General features: G+C 35.2%; 4 protein-coding genes across 4 annotated transcripts; all 4 read left to right on the top strand.

Moving 5' to 3' along the window:
• The first annotated feature begins 5,704 nt into the window (after positions 1-5,704).
• crygm6 (crystallin, gamma M6) lies at positions 5,705-6,591 on the top strand. Its single transcript, XM_056465098.1, has 3 exons — positions 5,705-5,719; positions 5,807-6,049; positions 6,316-6,591. Exons 1-3 carry the CDS (start codon positions 5,705-5,707, stop codon positions 6,589-6,591), a joined length of 534 nt encoding a protein of 177 aa, XP_056321073.1.
• A 2,291-nt stretch (positions 6,592-8,882) lies between these two features.
• Positions 8,883-9,626, top strand: LOC130234541 (gamma-crystallin M2-like). Its single transcript, XM_056464774.1, has 3 exons — positions 8,883-8,903; positions 9,021-9,263; positions 9,354-9,626. The coding sequence occupies exons 1-3, from the start codon at positions 8,895-8,897 to the stop codon at positions 9,624-9,626; spliced, it is 525 nt and encodes a 174-aa protein (XP_056320749.1). The 5' UTR covers positions 8,883-8,894.
• Positions 9,627-16,032: 6,406 nt separating this feature from the next.
• On the top strand, positions 16,033-16,867 carry LOC130234540 (gamma-crystallin M1). The gene is made up of 3 exons (XM_056464773.1): positions 16,033-16,041; positions 16,210-16,461; positions 16,592-16,867. Exons 1-3 carry the CDS (start codon positions 16,033-16,035, stop codon positions 16,865-16,867), a joined length of 537 nt encoding a protein of 178 aa, XP_056320748.1.
• Positions 16,868-22,066: 5,199 nt separating this feature from the next.
• On the top strand, positions 22,067-22,917 carry zgc:153846 (uncharacterized protein LOC767711 homolog). The gene is made up of 3 exons (XM_056465087.1): positions 22,067-22,075; positions 22,249-22,500; positions 22,642-22,917. Exons 1-3 carry the CDS (start codon positions 22,067-22,069, stop codon positions 22,915-22,917), a joined length of 537 nt encoding a protein of 178 aa, XP_056321062.1.
• The last annotated feature ends 4,378 nt before the right edge of the window (positions 22,918-27,295 follow it).

The raw sequence follows: 27,295 nt of genomic DNA, 5'->3' as shown, positions 1-27,295 counted from the left end.
CTTTTTTACAGTAGAATACTGGCAACACTGTTGCCAGTTAGTCACTGTAATGGTTTGGTAGCAGTGAGAATTACTGTAACTAAACCATTACAGTTAGTAAGTGTTGCCAGTTAATTACTGTAATAGCTGTAATAGCGCAATAGTGGTTACTAACTGGAAACTGCTTACAGTTAATTACTATACTGTAGTGTTACAACTTACAGCATTATACTGCATACACATTATTGTATGTCCTATATAGTTGCAGTGTTACTAAAATTAATCAGTATTCTTAACTGTTATTAAAATAGAAAGCATATAAATTCTCAGACAAATGTATGGCAAAATGAAAGAAATTAGCAGATATAAATACATTTTCTATTTACAAAAAAAAAACAAAAGGTTAAATGAATAAACAACACATGCAGTGTATATAGCACAGATGTCAAACATTTAAATACCATCTGACATATTACTGAGTACAGATCTGCACAGTTAAGCTTTAAAACAAACCTGATCAAACTAATTGAGGCTTGTTAGAAATACACAGGTAATGTTGAAGCAGGGTAGGAACTAAACCCTGCTGGCTGCAGCCCTGAGTTTGACCCCCATGATATATAACATACTTTCAAAGCAACTGCCAACATTTATCACAGTCACATATCACAAATTAATTAATTAACAAACTCCATGTAAAGCAAAAACATACAAATAAATCGGTCAGCACTGATCCTCTTGTTGCTCCAAATCTGTAGTAATAATAAAAACAAAACAAATAACCTGATTTATGCATTTATTTAAGAAAGCCTTTATACTATAAATACCATTTTTACTTACTTCATTAGAATTTTTCCAGTCAACTTCACTGAGCCTCTGCATAAATGAATAAAAGTGCAGTTTAAGATTTGAGATTTTTTTTAAAACACATTTGTACTCGTTATTTAGCAAGATACTAATATTGAGCTTAAATTGCAATTTAAAGGCTTAAGTTAGGTTAATTAGGAAGAGTAAACAAAATTATAAGAAATACTGTGACATTTTCCTTGCTCTGTTAAACATCACATGGGATGTATTTGAAAAAATAATTATAATTCCAAATGAGGCTGAATAATTTTGCCCTTAAATTTGTGTCATCCATACTTACCTTTGAGTAGGCTCTAGTGTGGCATTGTTTGATTTCTGATATCCCAGATTAATAATATTAAAGGAAAAAAAAAAAAAAACACACAGAGAGGGCTATATTGAAATCAACCTGCTCATCAAACATGGAATCCATGTTACTCTCCCTTCAATGCTGACCATGCACACAAAAACTGAAAAAACGAAAATCACAAAATAATTAATCTAATTCTAGAAGTTTGAAATAATTATTAAAAATAAGCATATTAAAAGAACACACACACACAGAGTACTTAATTAAGATATGTTTAGAAACATGTTTGTCAAAAAACACAGGCACGCACATCAATTCTCAATAAAAAAACAAAGTAGGTAACACAAGAATACAAATATCCAATATTTTATTATTATTATTATTATTATTATTATTATTATTATTATTATTATTATTACTTAACAATTTAACAACAAACTATTCTTTTGTCCTTAATATGAATTCATAATTTATAGGTGAGGCTAACTAGCTAACAATGTAGCTTTCAAGTACACAGTTCAAGATAGCAACAATATATTTTAATACACAGACTTGTTTTAGAAACCCTCAAAAACATTTGAACAAATTTTACTTACTCCTTGTAGATTCTTATTTAAGGCTTAAAATGCCTCAATCATTGTTTTCTTTCCTAAGATAAATGCACTTTTCTATAAATAGCAACATAAAGCACCAGAGTAGATGGGACAGTAATGGTTGAACAGTATTTTACCATTTATTGTTACAGTTACTACCTGTAATGGGTAAATAAAATAAATGACTGTTATTTATTCTTTGCACTACACAGTTACATACAAATCATACTTCTTTTACAGTAAAATACTGTTTCTTTTTATTACAGCAAAACACTGGCTATTTTAAAGTTATTTACCTTATAATCTACAGTAAGGGTTAACAGTGTACGCTAAAAAAAGTGTGGGCGAGTATGTGCGTGTCCCAATTCGCATATACCATGCCCTAAAGGTATGTACTTTATTGTAAAGTAAAATACTTTTGAGTGTGTAACTCTTTGGGACATACCACTTCCTGGTTAACAGATTGTTACCTCATCAAGATGGCGCCGCGGATGGCCGCTTCGGTGTGGAGCTCTTCTTCTTGACTAACCGCATCTGTTTTTTGACTAACCGCATCTGTTTAATGTTTATCTTTTTTTTCATATTTATTTTGTGTTGTTACTTGTCACTTTATGTACACTGGAAGCTTCTGTAGCCAAAACAAATTCCTTGTGTGTGTGAAGCACACTTGGCAATAAACCTGATTCTGATTCTGATTCTGATTGTTATGCTGCTTGGTTATGAGCCCTGTCAATCATCCACACATCATCCACATTTTTGTCATATTTAATTTCCTACCTTATTGTAGGAACAACATCAGGATAATCTGCCATTCGTGAGTCTTTCATGCAGAGAAATCTCCTTGGGTCTTTGGATAATTATGCTTTCAGAAGCTAATGTACAAACACGTCTTCATAGAAGCTCACATTGTTGTTGCAGATGAAATATAACATGAAAAATGCGATTTAAACATGTTCCAGTAGGCTAGATTTTAATTAACAGTCATACAAACATCTTTACTGAAGCCTCTTGACAGTTGGTCTCATGCATCCACCATGTTTGTAGTTTATTTACACTTTTCACCCACGTGTGTAGTTCTGATCAAATTCATGCACACCATCAGCGGTTAGAGTATGGATAGAGTATGGTTCCACACTTCAAATTTTTACAGGAAATAGTAAACCATCCAGGAACATTTGACATACTCTTTTCAACAAATTACAATTTGGGACTTACTAATTCTATTTTCAAATACTATTTAGGAGCGATAGTATGCGAATTGGGATGCAGTAATAGACTTCGAGAAACAGTATACTTCTGAAGTGCACATCCGATGGACTACGCTATGCCACAATGCTTCGCAGGAGAATTCACGAATGAGAGTGAAGCGACACATCATGGGTGGGTCACGTGATAATAACAAAACGGCAGATGTAGTACATCCAAGTTTCATTCATACTACACACTGTATAGAACCTACTTTTCTAATGGTCGAGTAGTACATTTAAATTCAAATGTAGTAACTACTGAGTAGTAGGCGATTTTGGACGCAGCCTTCAAGTCGGAACCTTCTTGAATCTCGCTGTTTTGTTGCCTGCAAAAATCACCAATGCAGAAGATCACTTTATTGTGGGCGAATTACTAAATTAATAGTAATTTATAGTAAATTCATTCATTCATTTTCCTTTTGGCTTAGTCCCTTAATTAATCTGGGGTCACCACAGCGGAATGAATCACCAACTTATCCAGCATATGTTTTATGCAGAGGATGCCCTTCCAGCTGCAACCCATCACTGGGAAACATTCATACACACTCATTCACTCATTCACACACATATACTACAGACAATTTAGCTTACCCAATTCAACTATACCACATGTTTTTGGACTTGTGGGGGAAACTGGAGCACCTGGAGAAAACCCACACAAACACAGGGAGAACAAGCAAACTCCACACAGAAATGCCAACTGACCCAGCTGAGGCTTGAACCATCGACAATCTGGCTGTGAGGAGAATGTGCTACCCACTGCACCACTGTGATGCCTATAGTAAATTTTATAGATTTTTTTTATTTTTTATTATTGGGTTACCATAGTTACCATATAGTTACCATACTAGCTAAATTATAACTCAAGTACTTTTTAATTGTATGGTTCAAAAACATTAATAGTATTAATATATACTATAGTAGCCTATTAATTTACTATAAATTAGTATCTTTTTAAATATAGGAGTGGATGCAATTGAAATATCAGTTTTTATGTGAAGATGGTCACAATCATTACTTAAAATTGTGCATTTGATTTAACATAAATCTGTAACAGTGGTAAGTGTAAAAATAAATAGATTACACGATTCTAGAATACTTGTTATGTTATAAATTAAAGGGCCACGAACCCCCCTGTTTCAGCAGGGTGTTTTCATACCTCTAGTTTGAAAAAAGTCAGGAAAGTCCAGCTCTGTTTAGGTGGGAGTGTTAGGGGAGGGAAAGAGGGAAGGGTTTACATAAAAATTGGAGTTTCAGGATGGACATAGCAACATAAAGCACTAAGACATAGACACAGGGGAGAAAGACAGTAACTGCGTTTACATAAACATTTAGGAACATTTCATGCATGCCCCCGTGACAATTGGATGCGAGGAACTGCTGGAAGAGTGTAGTTTTAATGGAATGTTTGATACACATACACATGCACATTGTATGAGACAAAAAAACAACTAGACATTGAATTTTGGTCACCTGATATCACAACCTAAATCTAACCTAATATTAACGTCTTGTGATGTTGTGTGTCTGCTGGGTAAACGCTAAATGCTCTACAGAATGTTACGTTTACACACATCCACAAGTTACATGTAAATGCATCAGCTTTCTACAGCGTAATGCTCTCTACTCACTACTCTTGAGTACTTTTGAAATGTCTACTTTTTACTCATACTTTGAGTAATTTTTACAACAGATATTTTTACACTATTTGCACTACATTTTTAGGCAAATAATGGTACTTTTACTTGAGTATGATTTTTCAGTACTCTTTTCATCACTGTTGAAAAGTAAGTTAAAAAGTTTAAAAGCCTTTATTTATTATGGCTATTATTTAATAAAGCCAACAGCCAGTTGTTTTTTTTTTAAATAATAGCCATTTTAAAAAAGGTTTTTTTATTTTATTAACTTTATCACTTTTTAAGTGCTTTGGATTTTGTTGATGATAATAACAAATGTTTGTCTTTTTCCTAGGAATGTCCCTAGAATTATGCATTTTATTGGAAGAAGTGGACCATTTTTATAGTAATTTCAAACTTGCTAGAGACCATGTGAACGGATAATTAATGAATTAACTCTCTTGTAAATAAAAAACATATATTTGCATCAGTTTTGTACAAATGTTGATAAGAGATATTTTTTCTAACATTTTTAAACAATAGTTTTATTTATTAATTTTTTGTCTTTGCCAGAGCATAATATTTTCCTACTTATTTCGCAAGATACAAGTATTCACAGTAAAGTACACTTTAAAGGCTTAGGTTATTATGTTAAGGAAAAGATGGAAAGGTTATTTAAACCTGAAAATGACCACATCTTCCACTTTCATGTTAGTTTACTTCTATTTTTAATTTGGCCACAGTATGAGAGAAATCCTTAAATAATATTGCAGCTCCTATTCAAACTTTTTCTTGTTCAGACCATTCATTGCTGGATTCAGCATAAAATCTTTTGCTTTTGAAAAGATTCATTGTGCTGATTGCAGCCAGATTGAAACTGTTCTGTGCATTGTGATGAATATGGAAAAACTGCAGCAGAGGCGAGTCAAACATAGTCAGACTGTTTCATTGCCCAATCCAACCCCCCTTTTCTAAACCCTATTTCTACACCCTGGGCTAGATTTATTTGAATGACAATACTTTATGCTGTGCAATCACAGAGCTGCTTTTAGGTTTTATAAAAGACAGTGATAAAGGGGATGCCAGTGTTGAGCAGTAGCCTTGCCAGTTGCCAACATGGCTATCGGAAAGGTAAGATGGCATCTCTACCTATCATAGTCTAATGATTTGAGTTCAAATAATGCATAGTAGATTTACTGTATCTTTTATTTTTAATAGATCATCTTCTATGAGGACAGAAACTTTCAGGGGCGCTATCATGAGTGCAACAGCGACTCTGCAGACCTGCACCCCTACTTTACCCAATGCAACTCTATCAGGGTAGAAAGTGGGTGCTTCATGGTGTATGAGCACCCAAATTATATGGGACAGCAGTTCTTCCTGCGAAGGGGTGACTATTCGGACTGCCAGCGTATGATTGGGTTTAGCAACAGCATCAGATCATGCCGTTTGATCCCCATGGTAAGTGGTTTATGGGAATATTACACTCTAATGAATGCTGGGTTGCTGTAACCCATGGCTGGGTCAAATATAGACAAACCCATCCATTGGGTGTCAGTTAAATTCAAATAAAAAATTATTAAATGTTCATATTTGACAACTCAGAATTTTTTTAATGTAATCACCAAACATAACCACTAGTTCATGAATTGAAGTAAATATCACATTAAAATATCTTGATATCTTGCCACTTGCCAATGATAAATGCATTGCATGTTTTCTCACAGTATAATGGCAACTACAGAATGAGGCTATATGACCAGGCTGATATGGGAGGTCAAATGATGGAAGTCACTGAAGACTGCCCTAACATCATGGATCGCTTCCATACATCTGACATCCATTCCTGCCAAGTGATGGACGGCCACTGGCTCCTATATGAGCAGCCCAACTACAGGGGACGAATGTATTACCTTGGACCAGGTGAATACAGGAAGTACAGCGACTGGGGTGGAATGGCCCCAAGAATTGGATCTCTCAGGAGAATAACCTCTTTTAACTAGATGACATCAAATGTGCAGCAACATATAAGCACTGAATAAATTCTCTTGACTGAAACTTTTGCGTGTGTGGTTACTTTTTACAAGTTTTCATATGAAATCAGTTATATAGAAAATGACATTAAAATGATCTGATCTATAACTAATTATAAAGTTAATTTATACACTTAATTTATACACAATTATAAAATTTTTTGTTGCACCTATGCTTAGCCAAACAGGAAAACATTGACTGAAGAATTTGGTAAAGCAAAACTCACACAATTCAACTGGCTGAACAATGTGGTGCTTAATCTGGATTTACTGTCCTCATTGTGGTTGTCTATCAATGGCATGACTGCCAAAAACAAAAGCAACCTTGCTATTTAACCCTTTAAATACTTTGACCACAGAAAAATTTGAGGGCATTTTTTAAATCCACATTTATGTTATTGTTGGTACACAGTGCCTATCAATTACAAACTCTTATAATTGTTTTTGAATTACTAGCCATACTGATGATTTGCTGCTTTAAAGTATGAAGATGACTAAGAGGACAATCAAACTCAAAGAGGACAATCAAACCTAAATCATTTTGGATTTAGAGTGAAAGTGAGTCATTTTGTAATTGAAACTAGTGGGTAAATGTATATTTCTGATCATTTGTTTTGATTGTTTTTTTTTTAAATATAATCCAGATGGCATACGTGTAAATATGTTTGTTTTTAAACATAAAAGTAACTTAAAAGAATTTTTTTTATTGTTTAAATATGATGTACCTGTCCACTAAACTGTAAAAAAAATCCTGGTCGCCTAACATTTTTAAGCTGAATCAAATTAACCGTATGAGTCCATTAAACTTATATTATGTTAAACTGACTTAAAACAGCTTGCATAACTTAGAAAATTAAGTTAGAACATTATTAACTTTAATAAGTTACAATAAACTAAAAACATATGCTGTCTTGACTAATTCATCATATAATTTTTACAGTGTAATTAGCTACATTATTTGTATATACAGCTATGAAACTAAATTAGAGACAACCTGAAGATTCAACATTAGTATACAGTATTTATCAAGTATGGGTTTGAGTAAAATGTTAATATTTGTTTTATTCTATAAAGCAATGCCAATTTTTTTCTGAATACATTGTTTCTTTTCTTTTTTAAACTAAAAAACATCTTAAAACATTGGAATTGTGTTTTCTTTTTTATTTTATCCAACTATAACATTTTTACCAACTGTAATTTTCTGCTCTAAATGAGAGCATTTTGATTTTAATATTAGGCTTGTCATTGTTTTTTTGAAGAACAAAACAAAAATTATGTTTTACTTAAACATAATCTGTAACACCAGAAAAATAAATTATTTGATAAGGTTCCAGTAATTTCTAGTTTATATATATATACACACAGATTTATATAATGTATAGCTAGGGTTGTCAATCATTTGTCATTCTGTGTAACTGATGATATTATTTGAGGACATCAAAACATAAACAAAAACATAAGGCTTTAATGCACTTTAACATCAAAAGTGTTTAAACTAAGTGGTAGTCTACTGGTATTTTTAGTTTTACTGTATTACTTCTGTCATTTTAAATATTTTGGCTATTTACATTCACATGTACAAGACTTTGGTATAATAAATACTTTGCTTTAAATGTACAATTTCTTCATTCACAAAACCTTTTTTGTATTTACAAGGCACAAATTAAATAAAAATATAACTATTTAGGGTATTTACTGGTCTTTAGCTTGTTGCTAATATCGCACTAGCCTATAGGAGCTGACCTAAACTAGAGGTTTTAACAGAGCTTTTTGAAAGCTAAAAGTTTGGCATTTGAGCATTAGGGGCAATGCTCACGCATAACAATTGTGTTTATTACCCCCAAAACACAGCTATGGTAATTATTCACTGTGCTGTCTGTTTTTTTATTTTTTTTATTTAGTTCAGTACAGCGTGTAAATGCAGTTGAAAATCCTATTGAGAATGGTATTTCAGTAACTGCTCCCTCTGTTGAACAACTTCTTTAATGCAAAAGGGATGTTCTGTATTGTTCTGTGTGCATTGTGGAGTGAATGTGTGGCTGCCGTACCAGTCCTTTCCCTGGACCATGCAAGAAAAAACTCCAAACATGTAATTATATATCCTTTTTCAAGTAAAATCCATATTTTTCAACACAATATTGTGCTCTAACAAAAAGGTAAACATGTGCCAGTACCCTGACATATACTTGTGTTCATTTGAATGACAATACTTTGTTTGTCAAGAGGAAGTATAAAAAGCTAGGGAAGCATATGGAATCTCTCCAACGGAGACCATGGGCAAGGTAGGATTTTTTGGCACCACTTTCACAACATTTACTTTGCACCTCCCCTATGTGTGTTTACTTTACTCTCCTAATCACTGTCCTAAAATAAAGTGATGATTCTGTTCACTTTTTCAGATTGTTTTTTACGAGGACAAAAATTTCCAAGGTCGTAGTTATGAGTGCAGCAATGACTGCACAGACCTACACATTTACTTCAGTCGCTGTAACTCCATCAGAGTAGAGAGTGGCTGTTTCATGATCTATGAACGTCCAAATTATATGGGCCACCAGTATTTTATGAAGCGAGGAGATTATTCTGACTACCAGAGATGGATGGGTTTCAGTAGCTCCATTCGATCCTGCCGTACAATTCCAATGGTAAGTATTGTATTGTATATGCTGCTACATACATGGATTCTTTTATGCCAGTGTACTGAATTCTTATTTTTTGTGTCTTGATGTGAACAGTACAGGGGTCCATACAGACTGAGGATCTATGAGAAAGCTGACTATGGAGGCCATATGATGGAGTTCATGGATGACTGCCCCTGTGTGTCTGATCGTTTCCACCATCGACATGTGTACTCCTGTAACGTGATGAACGGCTACTGGATCTTTTATGAATATCCCAACTACAAAGGGAGGCAGTACTTCCTGAAATCTGGGGAATACAGGAGATACCGGGACTGGTGTGCCACTTGTGCAACTGTGGGCTCTTTCAGACGAGTCACAGATTTCTAGCCATTCTTCTTGCACTTATTTTTATGAACTGTTCATTTCCTGTTTATAAGCATAACTGTTTATAAACAGTTTGATTTTTCACTTATTATGCCTGGATATAAAAAACTAAGAAGAATAAAATGATATTTGTAATAATAAAGTACTCTGATTTTACTGCATTCACAGCACTATATCAACCTCTAATTATACACATGAAATGTATATTATACTCCAGCATGCAGAGCATTTGTTTCCACAATTCTGACATCTAAACTTGCCTTATTTTACTATAAAAACTCAATTTAAACAAAAGCAGAAGAGCAGCCAAAAACTTATATAAAGTACTTCTAGAATTTTTTGTTCATGTAAAAGTATTGATATCAATAGTTAGTTGAGTAAGAAAGTATCAAATCAAAGCAGTGGAAATCGAAAATTAGAGGACAACATGCAATCATGTTACTGCTTAGTCCCCGACTAAAGATTTTTTTAGTCAGCCAGTAGACTAGTCATTCATTAAAGCCATTAGTCATCTAATAACCCATTTATTAAATGAATTAATTAGCAAATATTAAGCAATTATGTGGAAAACTATTCGTGTTTAAGAGCTGAGAAAGAATGTAATTTGTAACATTATTTCATGTTATACAGAAATACTGATATAATAAGCATTAAGAACTTATGCACACTTAAAACGGCACCAACAAGTTATATGATTATGAATGTATAGGGAAAAATCAGGCATGGAGTTTTGCTGAATTTTAATATTTTGTTAATGAAATGAAAGGTTAGCATTTACACAAATGGCAGCTTATGAACTTGCTAACAAAAAAAAAAACACTGGTAAAAAAACAATTAAAAGAAACAAAAATATTACAAAGTGCAACGTTGATGGTCTAGTCACATTAAAAAATTTAATTGGAGTAGTAAATAAAATCTTTCCATAGTGATTAAATATTTGAGTAAGTGAAATATATAAACAAACTTAATTAAACACAACAAATATACAACGAATCGAAAGGGTTTGAGAGAAATTATACTGAAAACTGTGAACATAGTCAACCTGAAGGACTTCCTTGCCTTGAAATTAAACACTGAATGAAAAAAACTGAACAAAACACTGTTTATGGACAATAATAACTGCCACTAGGCCTTGGCATGAGCCTTCAAATGACACAATATATGAAAAATAAGTTTTAGTTTTAAGAAGTTGTCAAACAAATATATTATTTATTATTATGAAAGATATGGGTAATTATAACTGACAATTATAATAAACTCATGTTTATTTAAGTATCGCTTTTACAATGTAGATTGTGTCAAAGCAGCTTAACATAGAAGTTCCATTAAATTAAAAATGTGTGAATCCAGTTTTTAGAGTTGAAGTTCGGTTTAGTTCAGTTCAGTGTGGTTTAATTTTCACTGCTGAAAGTCCAAACACTGAAGAGCAAATGCATTGATGCACAGCTCCACAAGTCCCAACCAAGCAAGCCAGTGGCGAGGAACAAATTTCACCAACTGACAAAGTGAAGGAAAAAACCTTGAGAGAAATCAGGCACAGTTGAGCACGACCATTTCTTGCACCTTTACACCTTTACTGTGGGGTAATCTGGATGAAATGAAAGATAGAGCTGTGTGTCATTGACATAGCAATGATAAGAGAAAACATGAGATTAAATGATGTTTCCCAGTGATGTGGTGTAAATAGAAAATACTAGGGGACCAAGAACAGATCACTGAGGTACTCCAGTGGCCAGTTGATAAGCTTTGGATACCTCTTCTCTGCAGGCAACTCTGAATGATCTGCCAGTGAGGTAAAACTCTAATCAGCAGAGCTGGGTTCCAATGATGCCTATTGAGGGGAGGGTGGACAGTACAATCTAGTGATTCACTGTATCAAAAGCAGCAGACAGGTCCAGTAAATGCAGAATGGATAATTTACAATTTAGAACCTTTGGTAATCCACAGAGCTTCAGTGACTGAAAGTAGTGCAGTATCTACATCCAGCAGATTATTGTGAGATAAAAATGTGGAAATTTGGTCAAAAACAACTCTTTCTCTTGTTTTGCTAATAAACGGAAGGAGAGAGACTGGTCTGTAATTTTCAACCAATGAGGATTTTTATGGGGAGAATTTCAAAGCGCAACCTTGGGCTGGAGAGGATCTGCTTCGGGGACAGCAGGATTTCACCTATTTGCAGACAATGTTGTTCTGTTGGCTTCATCGAACATGGACCTTCAGCATGCACTGGGCGGTTTGCTGCCGAGTGTGACACGACTGGGATGAGGATCAGCACCTCCAAGTCCGAGGCCATGGTGCTCCACTGAAAAAAATGTTGATGGTGGTTTGCCAGGTTGAAGGAAAGTCCTTACCCCAGGTGGAAGAGTTATCTTGGGGTTCTACTTTAACCTCCTACTTAGATGAGACCTGTCCTGTCTCCACCAGATCAATGTGTCCTACTTCCTCTAACCCCTGGCTGTCTGATTTTCTGAGAGAAAATCTGACAGCACTCAGGTCAACAGAGAGAGCATGACCTAAATCAAAAGCCCCTGCTGACCTTAGCAAGTACCAAGCGCAGCTGTCAACATTTGCCTCCCAACTCAATTCGGCCCATTCCCCGTGCTAAACTAACAACATTAACAACTCTTCAGACACTTGCAAATTATTCAGGAAGTTCAATACTCTGTCCACCCCCACCACCTCTTTATCAGCTGATGATTTGGCCTAATTCTTTACACAAAAAATTATTTTTTTTAACTTGTCCATCACAATTCTCCATCAAACAACACCCTCTGCTGAGAATTCGCACTCCTCCTTCTCACAAAGTATTCAAACTTCGCTCTGCCCATCCCACAACCTGCCCTCTGGATCTAATTCGCTCAAACATCCTGCAGGACATTTCCCTGGCCATTATGCCGGCTTTAACACACAAAATACTTCACTCTGCTCAAAAAACATCACTTAACACCTCATTCATTCATTTATTCATTCATTTTCATTCGCTTTTCCAGGGCCGGGTTGCGAGAGCGGCAGTTTTAGGAGAGAACCCCAGACTTCCCTCTCTCCAGACACTTCCTCCAGCTCCTCTGCTCTGCCACTCTGCAAAGAAAACTAATTTCGTCCGCTTGTATCCGAGATCTTGTCCTTTTAGTCATGACCCAAAGCTTGTGACCATAGGTGAGAGTAGGATCATAGATTGATCGCTAAATCAAGAGCTTTGCCTTCTGGCTCAGCTCCTTCTTTACCACAACGGTCCGATACATTGACCGCATTACTGCTGCCGCTGGACCAATCCACCTGTCAATCTTAGGTTCCATCCTTCCCTCACTCATAAACAAAACAGAGTGATTCTGTTGCACTATTAACATCAAGAAGTGAGAACTTGGAGTGTGATTGAAGCAAAAGCTGATTGTCTGATTTATGTGTGCTTTTGTTGGTAAGCTGGTTGAGGTTAAATGTTGTCATGGGAAAAGTTTGTAGAACTCTGGAGGTCTGTAGCATAAAGCCTGATTTATACTTCTGCGTCGGCGATACTTCTGTGATCGGCGTGACCTACGGCGCAAGCCTTGCACGTAGCCATGCATTCATACTTCTGAGTACTGTTTCTGTTGCTCTGCAATACACTTCCGAAACACTAGCTAGCAGTAGGTGTCTATGTTTCTCTGTGTCGAGTTTCTTCGCTGGTGTTTTTTTTTTTTTTTTGTTAACGCTTCCTTAATGTACAAGTGGCTCAAATTCACTCATTTTGAGGCTGGAACCGGCGGAACAACTTTAATCATAAGGTAAACACAAAACAACAGTCTCCATCCGGAGCTCCTTCACAGGACTCCACACTTGTAAACACCTGCTGCATCACGCTCGCGTGGCTCTGACCTACGCCCACACTCGTCAGCGCTACCAAGCCAACCAATCACAGAGCTTGCGATACGCGTACACGTTACATTTTTTGAGAGTTGCGCGTCAGCGACGCCGACGGCAACGGCGAGGGGCTATGCATCCACGCTTAGGCTACGCGGTAGCATACGCGTGCACTTGACGCAGAAGTAAAAATCTGCCTTTATGGTTTGTTCAAGTGAATGTTGAAGTCACCCAATCAGTGTTGCCAGATATAGCTGATTTTTTCCAGCCCAAAAGCTATCCAAAACCCACCAAAATGCACAAAAAAACCCCAGAATATTTGAATAATATTTTATTTCAAGAGTTCACACTTAGATATTGTTTGACAACTGTTAGCAGGTTTGGCATGCTGTCCCGGGAGAGAACCCTGAGCTCGGAGATAGGTGAGCCCAGGGCTCCCGCCTGGTCCATAGAGCATATGAGGGGAGTACGAGATCAGGTGGTTCTCGAGAGCTCCCCGTGGTAAAGGAAGAAAGGAGGAGAAGGGGTGAATGGGGGGTTTCTTCAGAAAACGAAGATAAGAGAGTAGTTCTAGCTAGGCTACTTATAGTGAGTTGGGGTTAATCTGATTGGCTAACTAGTGAATGTAGATGAGTGGCCAGCTGCAGTCAATCATATCACGTGCTCCTCTCGAAATTAGTTTGAAAACTTCACTTAATTGTAATTTATGTAAATCTATATGAACCTAGTTACTTTAACTGTCATAATTTTTAACCATAAGGCAACCAACACCTGCAGTCACAGAACCACAACATAACCGGATCACATCAAAACACTGCCCCACTCTCAACCACACACTGCACTTAATGTTGTGTAGATTACACTACCTATTAGAATATGTCTGACTTTCAAAAAGGGGTATAAATTCATCCCATGGTGTTTCAAATTCTTTTGAACATAATTAGGCGGTGCTTGTTAAACAGGCAATGTTTCTATGTTTGTTCTTGCTGTAAATTGTGGAAAAACTTATCGATAAAAGTGTCATGATAAACGCAATGCATGCACACAAAGGGGAGTCAGATTTATCTGGGAGTCAGTTTTTGATATAATTTTCCTTCACCTCCTCTTGCAGGTTATGTTTTGTTGAATAAGTTGCATATAAAAGTTACGTTTCAAAACCGCCAAAATTTTTGTCTTCTCGCCTATGCCATTTTTAATCCAACTAAAAACCACCCAATTGGGCGGGAAACTACCCAATCTGGCAACCTCACAAAATGGTTAATGATGACCACATTATATTAAAGAAATCTTAAGGCTAAAAAAATCTTATTCCAGTTAGTGTATTTAAAATTTTCTTAAAATCATCTTGTTAAAGCCCATTTAAACTGTACGCTTTTCTTATTTTGTGACAAGGTCTTTAGAGTTGATAACAGGAGAATTGCTCTTAATTTAATAATTGCCATTCTGTATTAAAATGAGCCAAAGCATTTAAACATAAATCAAGATCATTGTATGAATTAAATCAAGATCACACATACGTGCATAATTTCCCCAATATTTTATTCAGATTAAGATGACAGTAGTTACAATGCAAAATTATTATTTGTTGCTTCTCAAAATAAATAGAACAAATATAAGTGAGCCCTAAGCTTTACTAAATAAAACAATTAATAAAATGATTAGGCAGGAACTAAAATTATTACTCTTGACTGGATTTTTAACAAGACTAGAGTTTAGTTTTCAAGAAGTCAAATGTCATTGCACAGTACCCCCAAAATGCACAGCCTTTCTGTGGTTTGATAGCTCATGCTTAAACATGACTTCATACAGGTTTTTACCAGAAAGTAATGATGCGTGTTTCATTGTTTATCACAATGGTACTTTTTTGAAAATTGTTGGCACACTTGATCAACATGCTCATCATGAATGTAGGAACATTGTTAAAAACTATAAGATATATGAATGTGTCTGATTTATGTAACTGACATTGTCAGTAACTGACAACTGTGGATTATCGATCTTGTACAAACTGATCATTTTTGCTTCCTCAATAAATATATCTCAATAAATCCTCAGTAGGCACAGGTGCTGGTTTGATCTTGTCTGAATATATTTGTTTTAAATCTGGCAGCCATTGAATTGAAATATCACCTTAAGTTTGCTTTTATAATATGATGTTTGCAAATATTCACTAATCGATAGATAACCACCTTTGCATTCATAACAGTTAAATGTGTTTCCACATATTTTAAAGACAAAAAATGATCTAATTAGAGAAAAATCTGCATCACATTTTGCCTCTTTTATCTCAATATAGACATTACACCACTTGCGATATAAAAAGAACATTCGCTCTGGATGTGACTAAAGATTTGCTTATACTGTAAAAGACAATGCACAAAAAGCTGCCAGAGATGTATGGATGAAAACTATTGTTTCAGTTTACGGGACCACTTCAGCAAAGTCATACTGCTCGATCATCAGCTTTTGGCATTTGAATAACAACAAAATGTGCGCCCCTGCTTTATAAAGGCCATTAAAGTACAGCTGGTACAGTGAGCTGAAGCACTTGGAAAAACAGCAGACTACCACCATGGGCAAGGTAACAGTGCTTGAAATTAGTATGATTAATTAAATAACATTTGATTGAAAGCTTCAAGGTTATTTTGCAGACATTTTTATTTGTTTAACCTTTTCAAAGTTTAATATAGTATAACTACATCGCTGTCAATTCATGTAACATCAGTGAAATTTTTAATCCCATTAACAGGTCATCTTCTACGAGGACAGAAACTTCCAGGGCCGCAACTATGAGTGCATGAGCGATTGCTCTGATATTTCCTCATACCTGGGCCGTGTCGGATCCATCAGAGTGGAAAGTGGTTGTTTCATTGTCTATGAGCGCAATGGCTTCATGGGCAACCAGTTCTTTCTGAGAAGGGGCGAGTACCATGACATTCAGCGTATGATGAGCATGGGCATGATGTTCGACACTATCAGATCCTGCCGCATGATCCCTTCAGTATGCATTTTGTCTTCCTTATACTATTGTAAAAATTTAGCAAAGAACTCCACTTTTTTATTTAATAGTATAACTTGGCTACATTGCTAAATAACTATTATTTATTGTTTTAATTCTCTGTGTTTTACAGTACAGGGGATCCTTCAGAATGAGGATTTATGAGAGGGATAACTTTGGAGGACAGATGTCTGAGCTGATGGATGACTGTGAGAGCATTCAGGACCGCTACCGCATGTCCGACTGTCAGTCCTGTCATGTAATGGACGGCCACTGGCTCATGTTTGAGCAGCCCCACTACAGAGGCAGGATGATTTACTTCAGGCCTGGAGAGTACAGGAGCTTCAGAGATATGGGATTCAGCAACATGAGATTCATGAGCATGAGGCGTATCACTGACATGTGTTAAATCACTAAATGTAAAAGCAAATAAAACATTGTTTCCAGAACTAGCTGTTGTGTCCATTGTTTAATGGATTACTTCTAAATACTAAATGGCTGTCATCATTTAAAATCATTAGGCAATTGTTTTTTAATTTTAGTTTTTTTTTGTTAGATTCAATTATCTTTTTTTTTATAATGTGTTTTTTCGGGGTTTTCACCTTTATTGGATAGGACAGTAGAGAGTATTGACAGGAAAGCATGGGGAGCAGAGAGAGGGGAAGGATCGGCAGAGGACCACAAAGCGGAATTGAACTTAGGTCGCCGCAAGCACTGGAGTGCATGTGTTGACACCCTAACCACTACACCACTGGCGCCGACTCAATTATCTTTTTTAAACACACAAGCACATTATTTAGATATGTTAGACCAAATACATAAAAAAGATGTGCTGGAAATTTTCCACCCTCTCTCTTAAAAGAAAAAATAAATAGGCAATTGTTTGCTTCTCTGACAATAAGAACTTGAAGTAAAGTATTAGAAGCATTTAGAAGCAATGCGGAAGGGTCAAATTGGCCAAACTATTTCGGAAAATTCTTTTTAGTTTTATACCAAAAATTATTTTCGAATAATTTAGTTTTTAATTATTTTAATATTTAAAATTATAATTATAATTGATGCCAACATATCATTTTAGTTCTTTCTCAAATCCTGCTCATCTATTGGATCTGTTTCAGCAGAACTAGCATTACATTGCAATTGGCACAGTTGCCGTTAAATCAACCTTAAAAAGATTAAGGTACTTTAATTTCATGACGCACCTAGATTTGTGGGAAAAGAACTGAAAAATCATACTCAATTAAAAGTAATACTACTTGCAAGTAGAGTCAAAAACATTTGTTCTAAATACCACTCTAAGTATGAGTAAAATACAACCATTCTAAAGGTACTCTAGTGAAATTATTCCACTTAATATCCAAATTAAACACGTAGCTTACATCAGTGCCATTTTGAGGGTGTTTCTAATTGTAAGTTAAATAATTTTCTACTAAAAGAAAATAAATTTAAAATGTAAGATTAATTAAATGAGAACACATTACATTAATGCATGCACCTATTACAGTATAAACCAGTGGTTCTCAATTCTAGTCCTCAGGCCCCCTTGCCCTGCACATTTTGTGTGTGTCTCTTATTTGACACACAAAAATCAGTTCATGGATCTTTCTGTTAACAAGCTGATCTGAATCAGGCATTCAAACTGTGCGGGGTGGGAGGACCCAAGGACAGAAATTGAGAACCACTGTTATAAGCTGACAGAAAGCAGGTTGATGCATTTACATGTGGAGTGAAATTTGTATAAGGAAGGGGTGTCCAAACTGGAGAGTTTTGCTCCAACCCCGAATCATAAAACCTCAACCAGCTAACCAAGCTCTTACTAGATATATTAGAAACTTTCTGGCAGGTGTGTTAAAGCAAGTTCGAGCTAAACTCTGGAGGACACTGGCCCTCCAGAACTGAGTTTGGACATTCCTGGTCTAAGGGACAAAAATCTATCTGTAATGATTAACAGTATACAAGATACAACAGTACAAGATACAAGTGTCTAGCAGGTGGCCCACACACCAGGCTTGTGCATTTCTGATAAAATACATGCAGTTTGTGCATGTGTTTGAAAACGTTACATTCTGTAGTGCATTTAGATATCATTTAGGCCATTTGGTTATCATACAGTAGCCATCATCATCTTCTGATCATTGACACACAGTCTAAACTCTCAGTTGTTCTGTGTAATGATTTTACATGTAACAATTTTGCAGCTTCTTGAACCCTTTTTGTGATTAGATTAGATGGGAATCACATTACTGATTATTCTACTTAAATAATAAATGTAGACAAGAAAAACATACAAAAAGTACCAATACAGCACTAAAATGTATTCAAGTAAAAGTAAAAGTGCACATTTTTAAAGCTACTAAGTATAATTCCTGAGGAAAAAAACACTTAATTACAGTAATTTGAGTATTTGCATTTACTTTACACCATGGACTCTACACATACCAGTATATTGTATAGGTTTGGGGTGTACATGAAGGACTTGCTCCCTCTGTCAAGTGGAAAAGAGTCTGTTCAAAACTTCCCTTGTTTAAGTGTTGAAATCAACACAATCTCACGGCAATTCGTAACTTTTTGATTTAGTGGCTAATTCGTACGAATTCGTACTATCTAATTCGTACAATTTAGTTGGATTTGCTCATCCCCCCAATGACAGTTGGGTTTAGAGGTGGGGTTAGGTGCCACGCCTCCTTTTTAAAATCGTACAATTTCGTATGACTGAACTCGTATGAATTCGTACGAATTAACCACTAAACTGACAAAACGTAAAATACTTACGTTTTCTCGTGAGATCAGGCTGGTTGAAATTGAAAAAATCAAAATGGGGTTTCTGGGATGTCTATTGACCGTTAACATTTATATTACCCCATTCCTGTATAGAGTGATCATTAATTCACTCATTTTCCTTTGGCTTAGTCCGTTTATTCATCTGGGGTCGCCACAGTGGAATGAACCACCAACTTATCCAGCATATGTTTTGCACAGCGAATGCCCTTCCAGCTGCAACCCAGTACTGGGAAACATCCATACACACTTATTCACTAACACCAATTTAGTTTATTCAATTCACCTACTGTATACAGCATGTCTTTGGACTGTGGGGGAGGAACCCAGAGGAAACCCAGAGGAAACCCACGCAAACATGGGGAGAACATGCAAAATCCACACAGAAATGGCAACTGGCCCAGCCGGGACTCAAAACAACGACCTTCTGGCTGTGAGGCGACAGTGCCAACCACTGAGCCAACATGTCACCCTAGATCAAAAAAGTCAAACTGACCATCCCATTTTATATCCTCTTCCACAGATGTTTATGGGAAAACTGAAAAGTCTACTGCAATAATTTCTTGACTTTTAGAAATATAATATTTAAAGCTGCCATTTTATTTGTCAAAATGTTCCATCAGGGTTCTTGTTTCTGCCTCAGAATAGTAAACCAGCTGTTCCATGGCTACTTATTGCTAGCAGTATTTATACCTTTGTTAGTTAAGTTTGTCTATTTTATAAATTTGACCATTTGTCTTGTGTTTATTTTTTTATTCTTGTTTGTTTATTGTTTTATTTTTGCTTTATTATTACAGAAAATTTTGGAATCTATTTGTAAATATTTATATCATAAACTGTTTACTGCAATACTGAGTTTTGCATAAATGAAAACAAGAGAATCTGAGATTTATATATGTACAGTCGCATGGGCATTATGAAGGTCTTAGATCATATGTAATTAAAAAAACTCAAATTATGTTACAATAATAAAATAAAATCAGCATTTTTATGAACAGTTCTAATGGAATCTGTTGTTAAACAGAGGGAAAATAATAATATTTGATTATATACAGTTCAATATTAATGAATAATATTTATATTACTAATTAATAATATTAGTCATTAATATTAACACTAATAATTAATTAATAAAAGTGCTTGAACTTTACCATTAAATATATGGTAGTAAGAAGGTCACTGATTTGAGTCCCGGCTGGGCCAGGTAGGCATTTCTGTGTGGAGTTTGCATATTTAATTCTATTAGAGTTTGCTTGTATAGCACTTTTCACAATAATTATTATTCCAAACAAGCTACACATAAGATAACCATTATTACATTACATTACAGTCAAAATAAAAAAAAAGGTGTGTAAAGGGATGACAGTATTTTAACCTGCTGTTCTACAGTATTGTCTTTCAAAAAAAATGATATTTACATGTAATAATAATACATGTTCAATGAAGTGTATTTCTGTATTAAGTGGTTCTTGTCCTCCAAGATCTTGAATGGTTGGCATCATCTCTTCACAGGTCTAAGTGGCACTCCACAATCTAGAAACCTCTAGATGGGCATTCCCAGGTGGACAAAGAGAACAAAGAAAAAATTAGCAAAGCTGCTGGTCATAATTTATTTGCACAAGAGATATTAATGCAATGTAATAGAGTGCATTTAAAGAGTTAAATTAAACTGTATCTAACAATTATGTCATGCATTGTGTATATGCTTTACAAAATATATATATTAAACTGAGAAAGTATGTCTGAGCCTCTGACATTAAGTATTCACTCACTCACTCACTCACTCACTCACTCACTCACTCACTCACTCACTCACTCACTCACTCACTCACTCACTCACTTTGCTTCAGCTTATTTCCTGCTTTATCAGGGCTTGTACAGCAGAATGGACCCTGCCAACTGTTTTACAAAGCGGATGCCCTTCCAGTCGCAACACTGAGAACACAACCCCCAGTGCTGGAAAACCTCCACACAGTCTCCCATTTCCACATTACGGGCAATTTTAATTGATCCAATTCACCTATACAGCATGTATTTGGTCTTTTGTGGAAACAGATATAAGAATGGAGAACATAATTAAATATGTGGTCATAAATATTTTAAATGAGAAATACTGTAGCACAAGCATAATTGCAAGACTATACAGTACACTGCAAAAAAACGTTTCAAATATGATTCCTTGGATTTAGTAATTTTTTTATGTTAAGTGGTTGTAAACAATTTATTTGGGCTGAATTTAAACAAATAAATTAAGTTAAACATTACTAAATTTGTTTGTTTAAATTCAATCCATTTAAATTGGTTAATTTCAGTGTACATGCAAAGACACTAACATGCTTTCAGTTAAAGTGTGATATCAGATTTTGTCATTAGGTGACATTTATTATATCTTGCAGTCACATGCAGGGCCCTATTTGTATGAGATAAATACTATATACTTTTCTCTAGATTTTTTAACCTTATAAACATAAAGGTTCTTCTAAAAAGTCATAATCTAATATAAGGGAACAAACTGTTAGATATAATTTGCCTCTGCCTTGTTAATATAGTGTAATATTGACAAAACATATGCACTGGATGTGACTAAAGCTTTGCCTATACTGTAAAAGACAATGCATGAAAAGCTGCCAGAGATGTATGGATAAAAACTATTGTTACAGTTTGCTGGACCACTTCAGCAGAAGTCATACTGCTCGATCATCAGCTTTTGCCATTTGAATAACAACAAAATGTGGGCCCCTGGTTTTTGTATATAAACCACCACCAAAGTCCATCAAAGTACAGCTGGTACAGTGAACTGAAGCACTGAGGAAAAAAGCACCCTATCACCATGGGCAAGGTAACAGTGTTTGGAATTAGCTTGATTAATTAAATAACATTTGATAGAAGGTTATTTTGCAGCCATTTTGTATTTACTTAACCTTTTTAATGGTTAATATAATATAATGCAATTTGGATCTACAGCGCGGTCAGTTCATGTAACATCAGTGAAATCTTTATTCCCATCAACAGGTCATCTTCTACGAGGACAGAAACTTCCAGGGCCGCAACTATGAGTGCATGAGCGATTGCTCTGATATTTCCTCATACCTGGGCCGTGTCGGATCCATCAGAGTGGAAAGTGGTTGTTTCATTGTCTATGAGCGCAATGGCTTCATGGGCAACCAGTTCTTCCTGAGAAGGGGCGAGTACCATGACATTCAGCGTATGATGAGCATGGGCATGATGTTCGACACTATCAGATCCTGCCGCATGATTCCTTCAGTATGCATTTTATCTTCTTTATACTGCTTTGGAGATTTAGCAATGAACACTAATGTACTTTTATAATTAATTAATTAATTATTATTTACAATTTCAACTGTACTGTACAGCTAAATTGATGAGTTTTTCATTGTTTTACAGTACAGGGGATCCTACAGAATGAGGATTTATGAGAGGGATAACTTCGGAGGACAGATGTCTGAGCTGATGGATGACTGTGAGAGCATTCAGGACCGCTACCGCATGTCCGACTGTCAGTCCTGTCATGTAATGGACGGCCACTGGCTCATGTTTGAGCAGCCCCACTTCAGAGGCAGGATGATTTACTTCAGGCCTGGAGAGTACAGGAGCTTCAGAGATATGGGATTCAGCAACATGAGATTCATGAGCATGAGGCGTATCACTGACATGTGTTAGATTATTAGAATGTAGAAGCAAATAAAGTATTATTTTCAGAACTACCTGTGGTGAACATTGTTTTATTGTAACTAATGGCTAAAAACATATATTTAGTCGGGCCTAACACAAAAAACACAACAAAAATATTTTAACAAAAAAAATATTTTATTTTAATTGCCTTCCATAGTATTTGTTTTTCCTGCTGTGGATGTCAGTGGTTAGGTTTTTAATTTCTTCAAAATTTCTTCTATAGTGTTTAACAGAATAAATTAACTCCTAGTACCGCCCGACAATATAAAGTAAGCAAAATTTTTACAAATTTTTTATGAACTATGCCTTTAATTCAGTGGTAGGGAACAGCTCACGAGCCACATGTAGCTCTTTGACCAAAAATACGTGGCTTTCCAGCTGTCTCCCTTCAATAATTTTTTAACAGTTTAAAAAATTATAACCGTCATTAGAAATCAGTTTTCTATTGAAAATACAATTACAATTCCCTTTTCATTGTATTTTTTACAACCAATGCACATGTAGTACTGTGGACAAAATTTAATCCCGACACCAATAAAGGGCAAATGCGGGGTCACCATAGAAACCATAGAATCATTTGCCCTTTATTTTCTCAATAATAGTAAAATATCATTTTTGTTCTTCAAAACTAGCCAAAATAATATAATAACAATAATATATTTTCTTTAAAACTAGCCAAAATAATATAACAACAATAATATATGTTCTTTAAAGAGCCCATATTATGGGTTTTTGAAAATGCCCTTCCATGTAGTGTGTAACACAGCTCTAAGTGAAGTGAAATATCCAGCTAATGCTTAAATCTGTAAGTGTACAGTGTTTAAAACTATTGATTCATCTATAAAGGAGTCGACTCATAGTGCTTCAAACAAGTCGTCTTGATAACGAGTCATTAGGTGTTTCATGATGACGCGGCTACGAAACACAAGTAATTGCGAGCAAACCCGGGAGATTTTAAACCTGGGGCCCTGCCCACTAACACAGAAAAACAGAAAAACAGCCCCCCACACACACACACACACACACACACACACACACACACACACACACAGAGAGACACACACAGACACCGGTGGAATGAAGTCAGGCTGTGCAGATGGATACTATCGACAGCCTACCCAAAGATGAGAGCTCAGCATTATAGCCCAGAGTGCTTCTGGAAACTACATACTTAAAAAGAAGACTTCATCGGTTTGTTAAAGGAAGGATCAGAAAAGACTGTCAGAACATGGATCAGTGCATCATGAATCAGTTTCTAACCCCATTTCACCAGTGTAAGTACGTGCGATTAAAATTGTTGCCTCGTTTACTCTAGCTTGCAAATGATGTATTAAGTTGTGTTTTGTTAGCAAAGTGAGGACGGGGGGTGTCGCAGATATAACTCAGGACGCAGGTGGTGAGGGAGGTGTCGCGGACGTCTCCCTCTCTATTGGTGTTGTGTCTTCCAAGGAGGAGGAGGAGGTGTTTGTGTGTGCGTCTGTGTGAAAAGAGCAGGTAGAGGGTGACGTGCTCCTCATCAGTTCGTGGAGTTTTTGCTCAATAAAATAGTTTGTCGTCTGTTTTTTTAAGTGCATCGTCTGTATTTACATTCACCCCCTGTCAGCCAAAATCCACACCTTACACTATAAAGTGTGTATGCACTGTGAAGACTTTTATATTGTTGATTAGTTGCTGGGCATTTCACTCTGTCTCACGCTGAAGGCTGTCAGTTTCGACCAATCGCAGCAGGCTGTCATCGGTCCAATCAGCGCAGATTAGCTTCGCGCTAAGGACGGGTTTGGGTACAAATGAATCGCTGAACGAATCATATGGGAGTCGCTGGGATAATTGGGTAAAAATAAATGCAGATTATAAGACCATGAAAGACCTTGCATGCATATTAGACTGTTGTTGGAGACCCTTAAAATCTAAATATGACCCTATTTCATGTATAATATGGGCTCTTTAAAACTAGCCAAAGTAATATAATAACAATAATACATTTTCTTTAAAACTAGCCAAAATAATATAATAACAATAATATATTTTCTTTAAAACTAGCCAAAATAATATAATAACAATAATATATTTTCTTTAAAACTAGCCAAAATTATTGCTGCATACTCTACTTTGGATTATATGAAGTAACTGTGCAATTTTTTATAATAGAAAAATGTTTGTTTATTTAAAATGGTTGCCTTTCAGAAAAAAAGAAAGTTTATTTTCCAGAATTTGAATAAATTGTCCTTTCTTCAATCATGGGCTTGCTCAACATGTTATGCTTCATATTTATTTATTTTTGAGTTGTGCATGAATATAAATAAAGGTTTTATTTAAAGCTGTATTATTTATAGTGTAAGTATACATTAGGGTGTATATATACCCCAATGGCTGTTTAAAAAAATGCTATAATTTTGCCAAAAATATCAGAAATGGCTCTATGCTGAAAAAAGGTTCCTGACCCCTGCTTTAATTTATGCCTTTTTGACATTTTCGGTTGGAAAACAATTGTACAGCCTACACAACTTTAATGATACATTAAAGTAAATTAACTGTGTTTCTTTCATAGAGCCTATAGTAAACTCTACTTTTCCCTGTCAATCACAGCAGAGGCAGAATTTATCATTTGAAGTTAAAGTACAGTACCTTATTTTTTTGCTTTGTAATATACATTTGACCTGTAGAGAGCGCTACAGACTATCCAATGTACGCATGCGTAAAGACTACTACTTTTTAATCTGAGATGAGAATCAATGGACACACACTTGCCAAGATGAGCCAGGAGCAGCCATGGGATATGTTTTTTTTCGTAGTTTGTATGTTGTTTTACGAATATTTTTTCAGATTTTTTATGAAGAATTATTTAGAGAGATCAGAGGTTCGAGTTTAATGTGAATTGTTCAACGAACATGCGGTGAGTTTCCCCTCCTGTCAGCACGTGCTCATATGTGTGGACAAATTGATGTAAAAACAGCAGGAGTGTTAGCTGTAAGATCCAGCTAAATTGGATATGCAGGGTTCGTGCTTCGCTTAGCTTATGTTTTTTTTTATATTCAAAACATCTAAATAGGTCTGTGGTTGAGTGAATTCAGTGAAGTTAGTGCGGGAAACACTTGCCTCGGTTCTAGATTTGCCGCCCATGACACCATTTTGAAAAGTTTTGTTGGAGCGTCGCCATGTCGGATTTATGATTTAAGCATAAACAAACCATTATTAGAAGTGGAATTTACACCATGTTTTCGAGTTAATCATGTGACTGACAAAACACCAGGTTAAGCATCTGTCACCAATGGAAATAGTTGAAATGTTGTGCTGCATCCCAATTCATCTCACAAAAAAATCATATACTGTTTACTCCAGATTAAAATAAAACAAATGTTTAAAAGTCAAGTATTTTTTTGGCAGTGGCTATTTGCACTAAGTGAGATGATAGAGATGCTATTACACTAAGTACAAATATCAAGAGATGCTATTTACACTAAGTACAAATAACAAGAGATGCTATTTACACTAAGTACAAATAACAAGAGATGCTATTTACACTAAGTGCAAATAACAAGAGATGCTATGTACACTAAGTGCAAATAACAAGAGATGCTATTTACACTAAGTGCAAATAACAAGAGATGCTATTTACACTAAGTTCAAATAGCATCAGATGCTATTTACACAATATAGCAACAAAAAGTATGGTAGATGCTATTTGTACTCAGTGCTTTTAGAAATATGCCATTTACACTTTGTGTTTATAGAAGGTAGAAGCTATTGCAGTGTTACTAAAAGTATGATGCTATTTACACAAATTAAGCATAGAGTTTATTTGGCAAGTCTAAGTGTAAACAAAATTTTAACAATTGTTTTTGTCAATTACAATTTAAAGAGGGTATTTACACTACATATTAATAAATAGTAAATGCTGTTTACAGTACACTTAAGTGTTAATAGATGGTAGATGGTATTTACACTAAGTATTAGCAGTATATGCCATTTAAACGTTAAATGCAGAAGGTTCATGTATGATATTTATACTGAATTAATAAAAGGGATATATATATATATATATATATATATATATATAATATATTATAATATATATATATATCTATTATATATATATATATATATAATATATATATATTTACAGAAAGAGCTGAAAGAAGGTACACCTAAATGTTGCACTACACCTATCTAATAAACAAACAAAATATACTAATTAGTGAAAAAAAGGCAGGATCAATTACTGTAGTATAATTTTCATTCCTTGAAGACATCTATAGATATAACAATGTTCCGATTATATAATTTGTTCTAAATGTATAGAAACATTATAAATTAAATCTATATAGAAACAGACATGACACATTTTAAAATAAACACAATTTGTTTA

The sequence above is a fragment of the Danio aesculapii genome, chromosome 9, assembly GCF_903798145.1.
Source record: "Danio aesculapii chromosome 9, fDanAes4.1, whole genome shotgun sequence".
NCBI lineage: Eukaryota > Metazoa > Chordata > Actinopteri > Cypriniformes > Danionidae > Danio > Danio aesculapii.
This window is presented reverse-complemented; position numbering and strand designations above follow the sequence as displayed.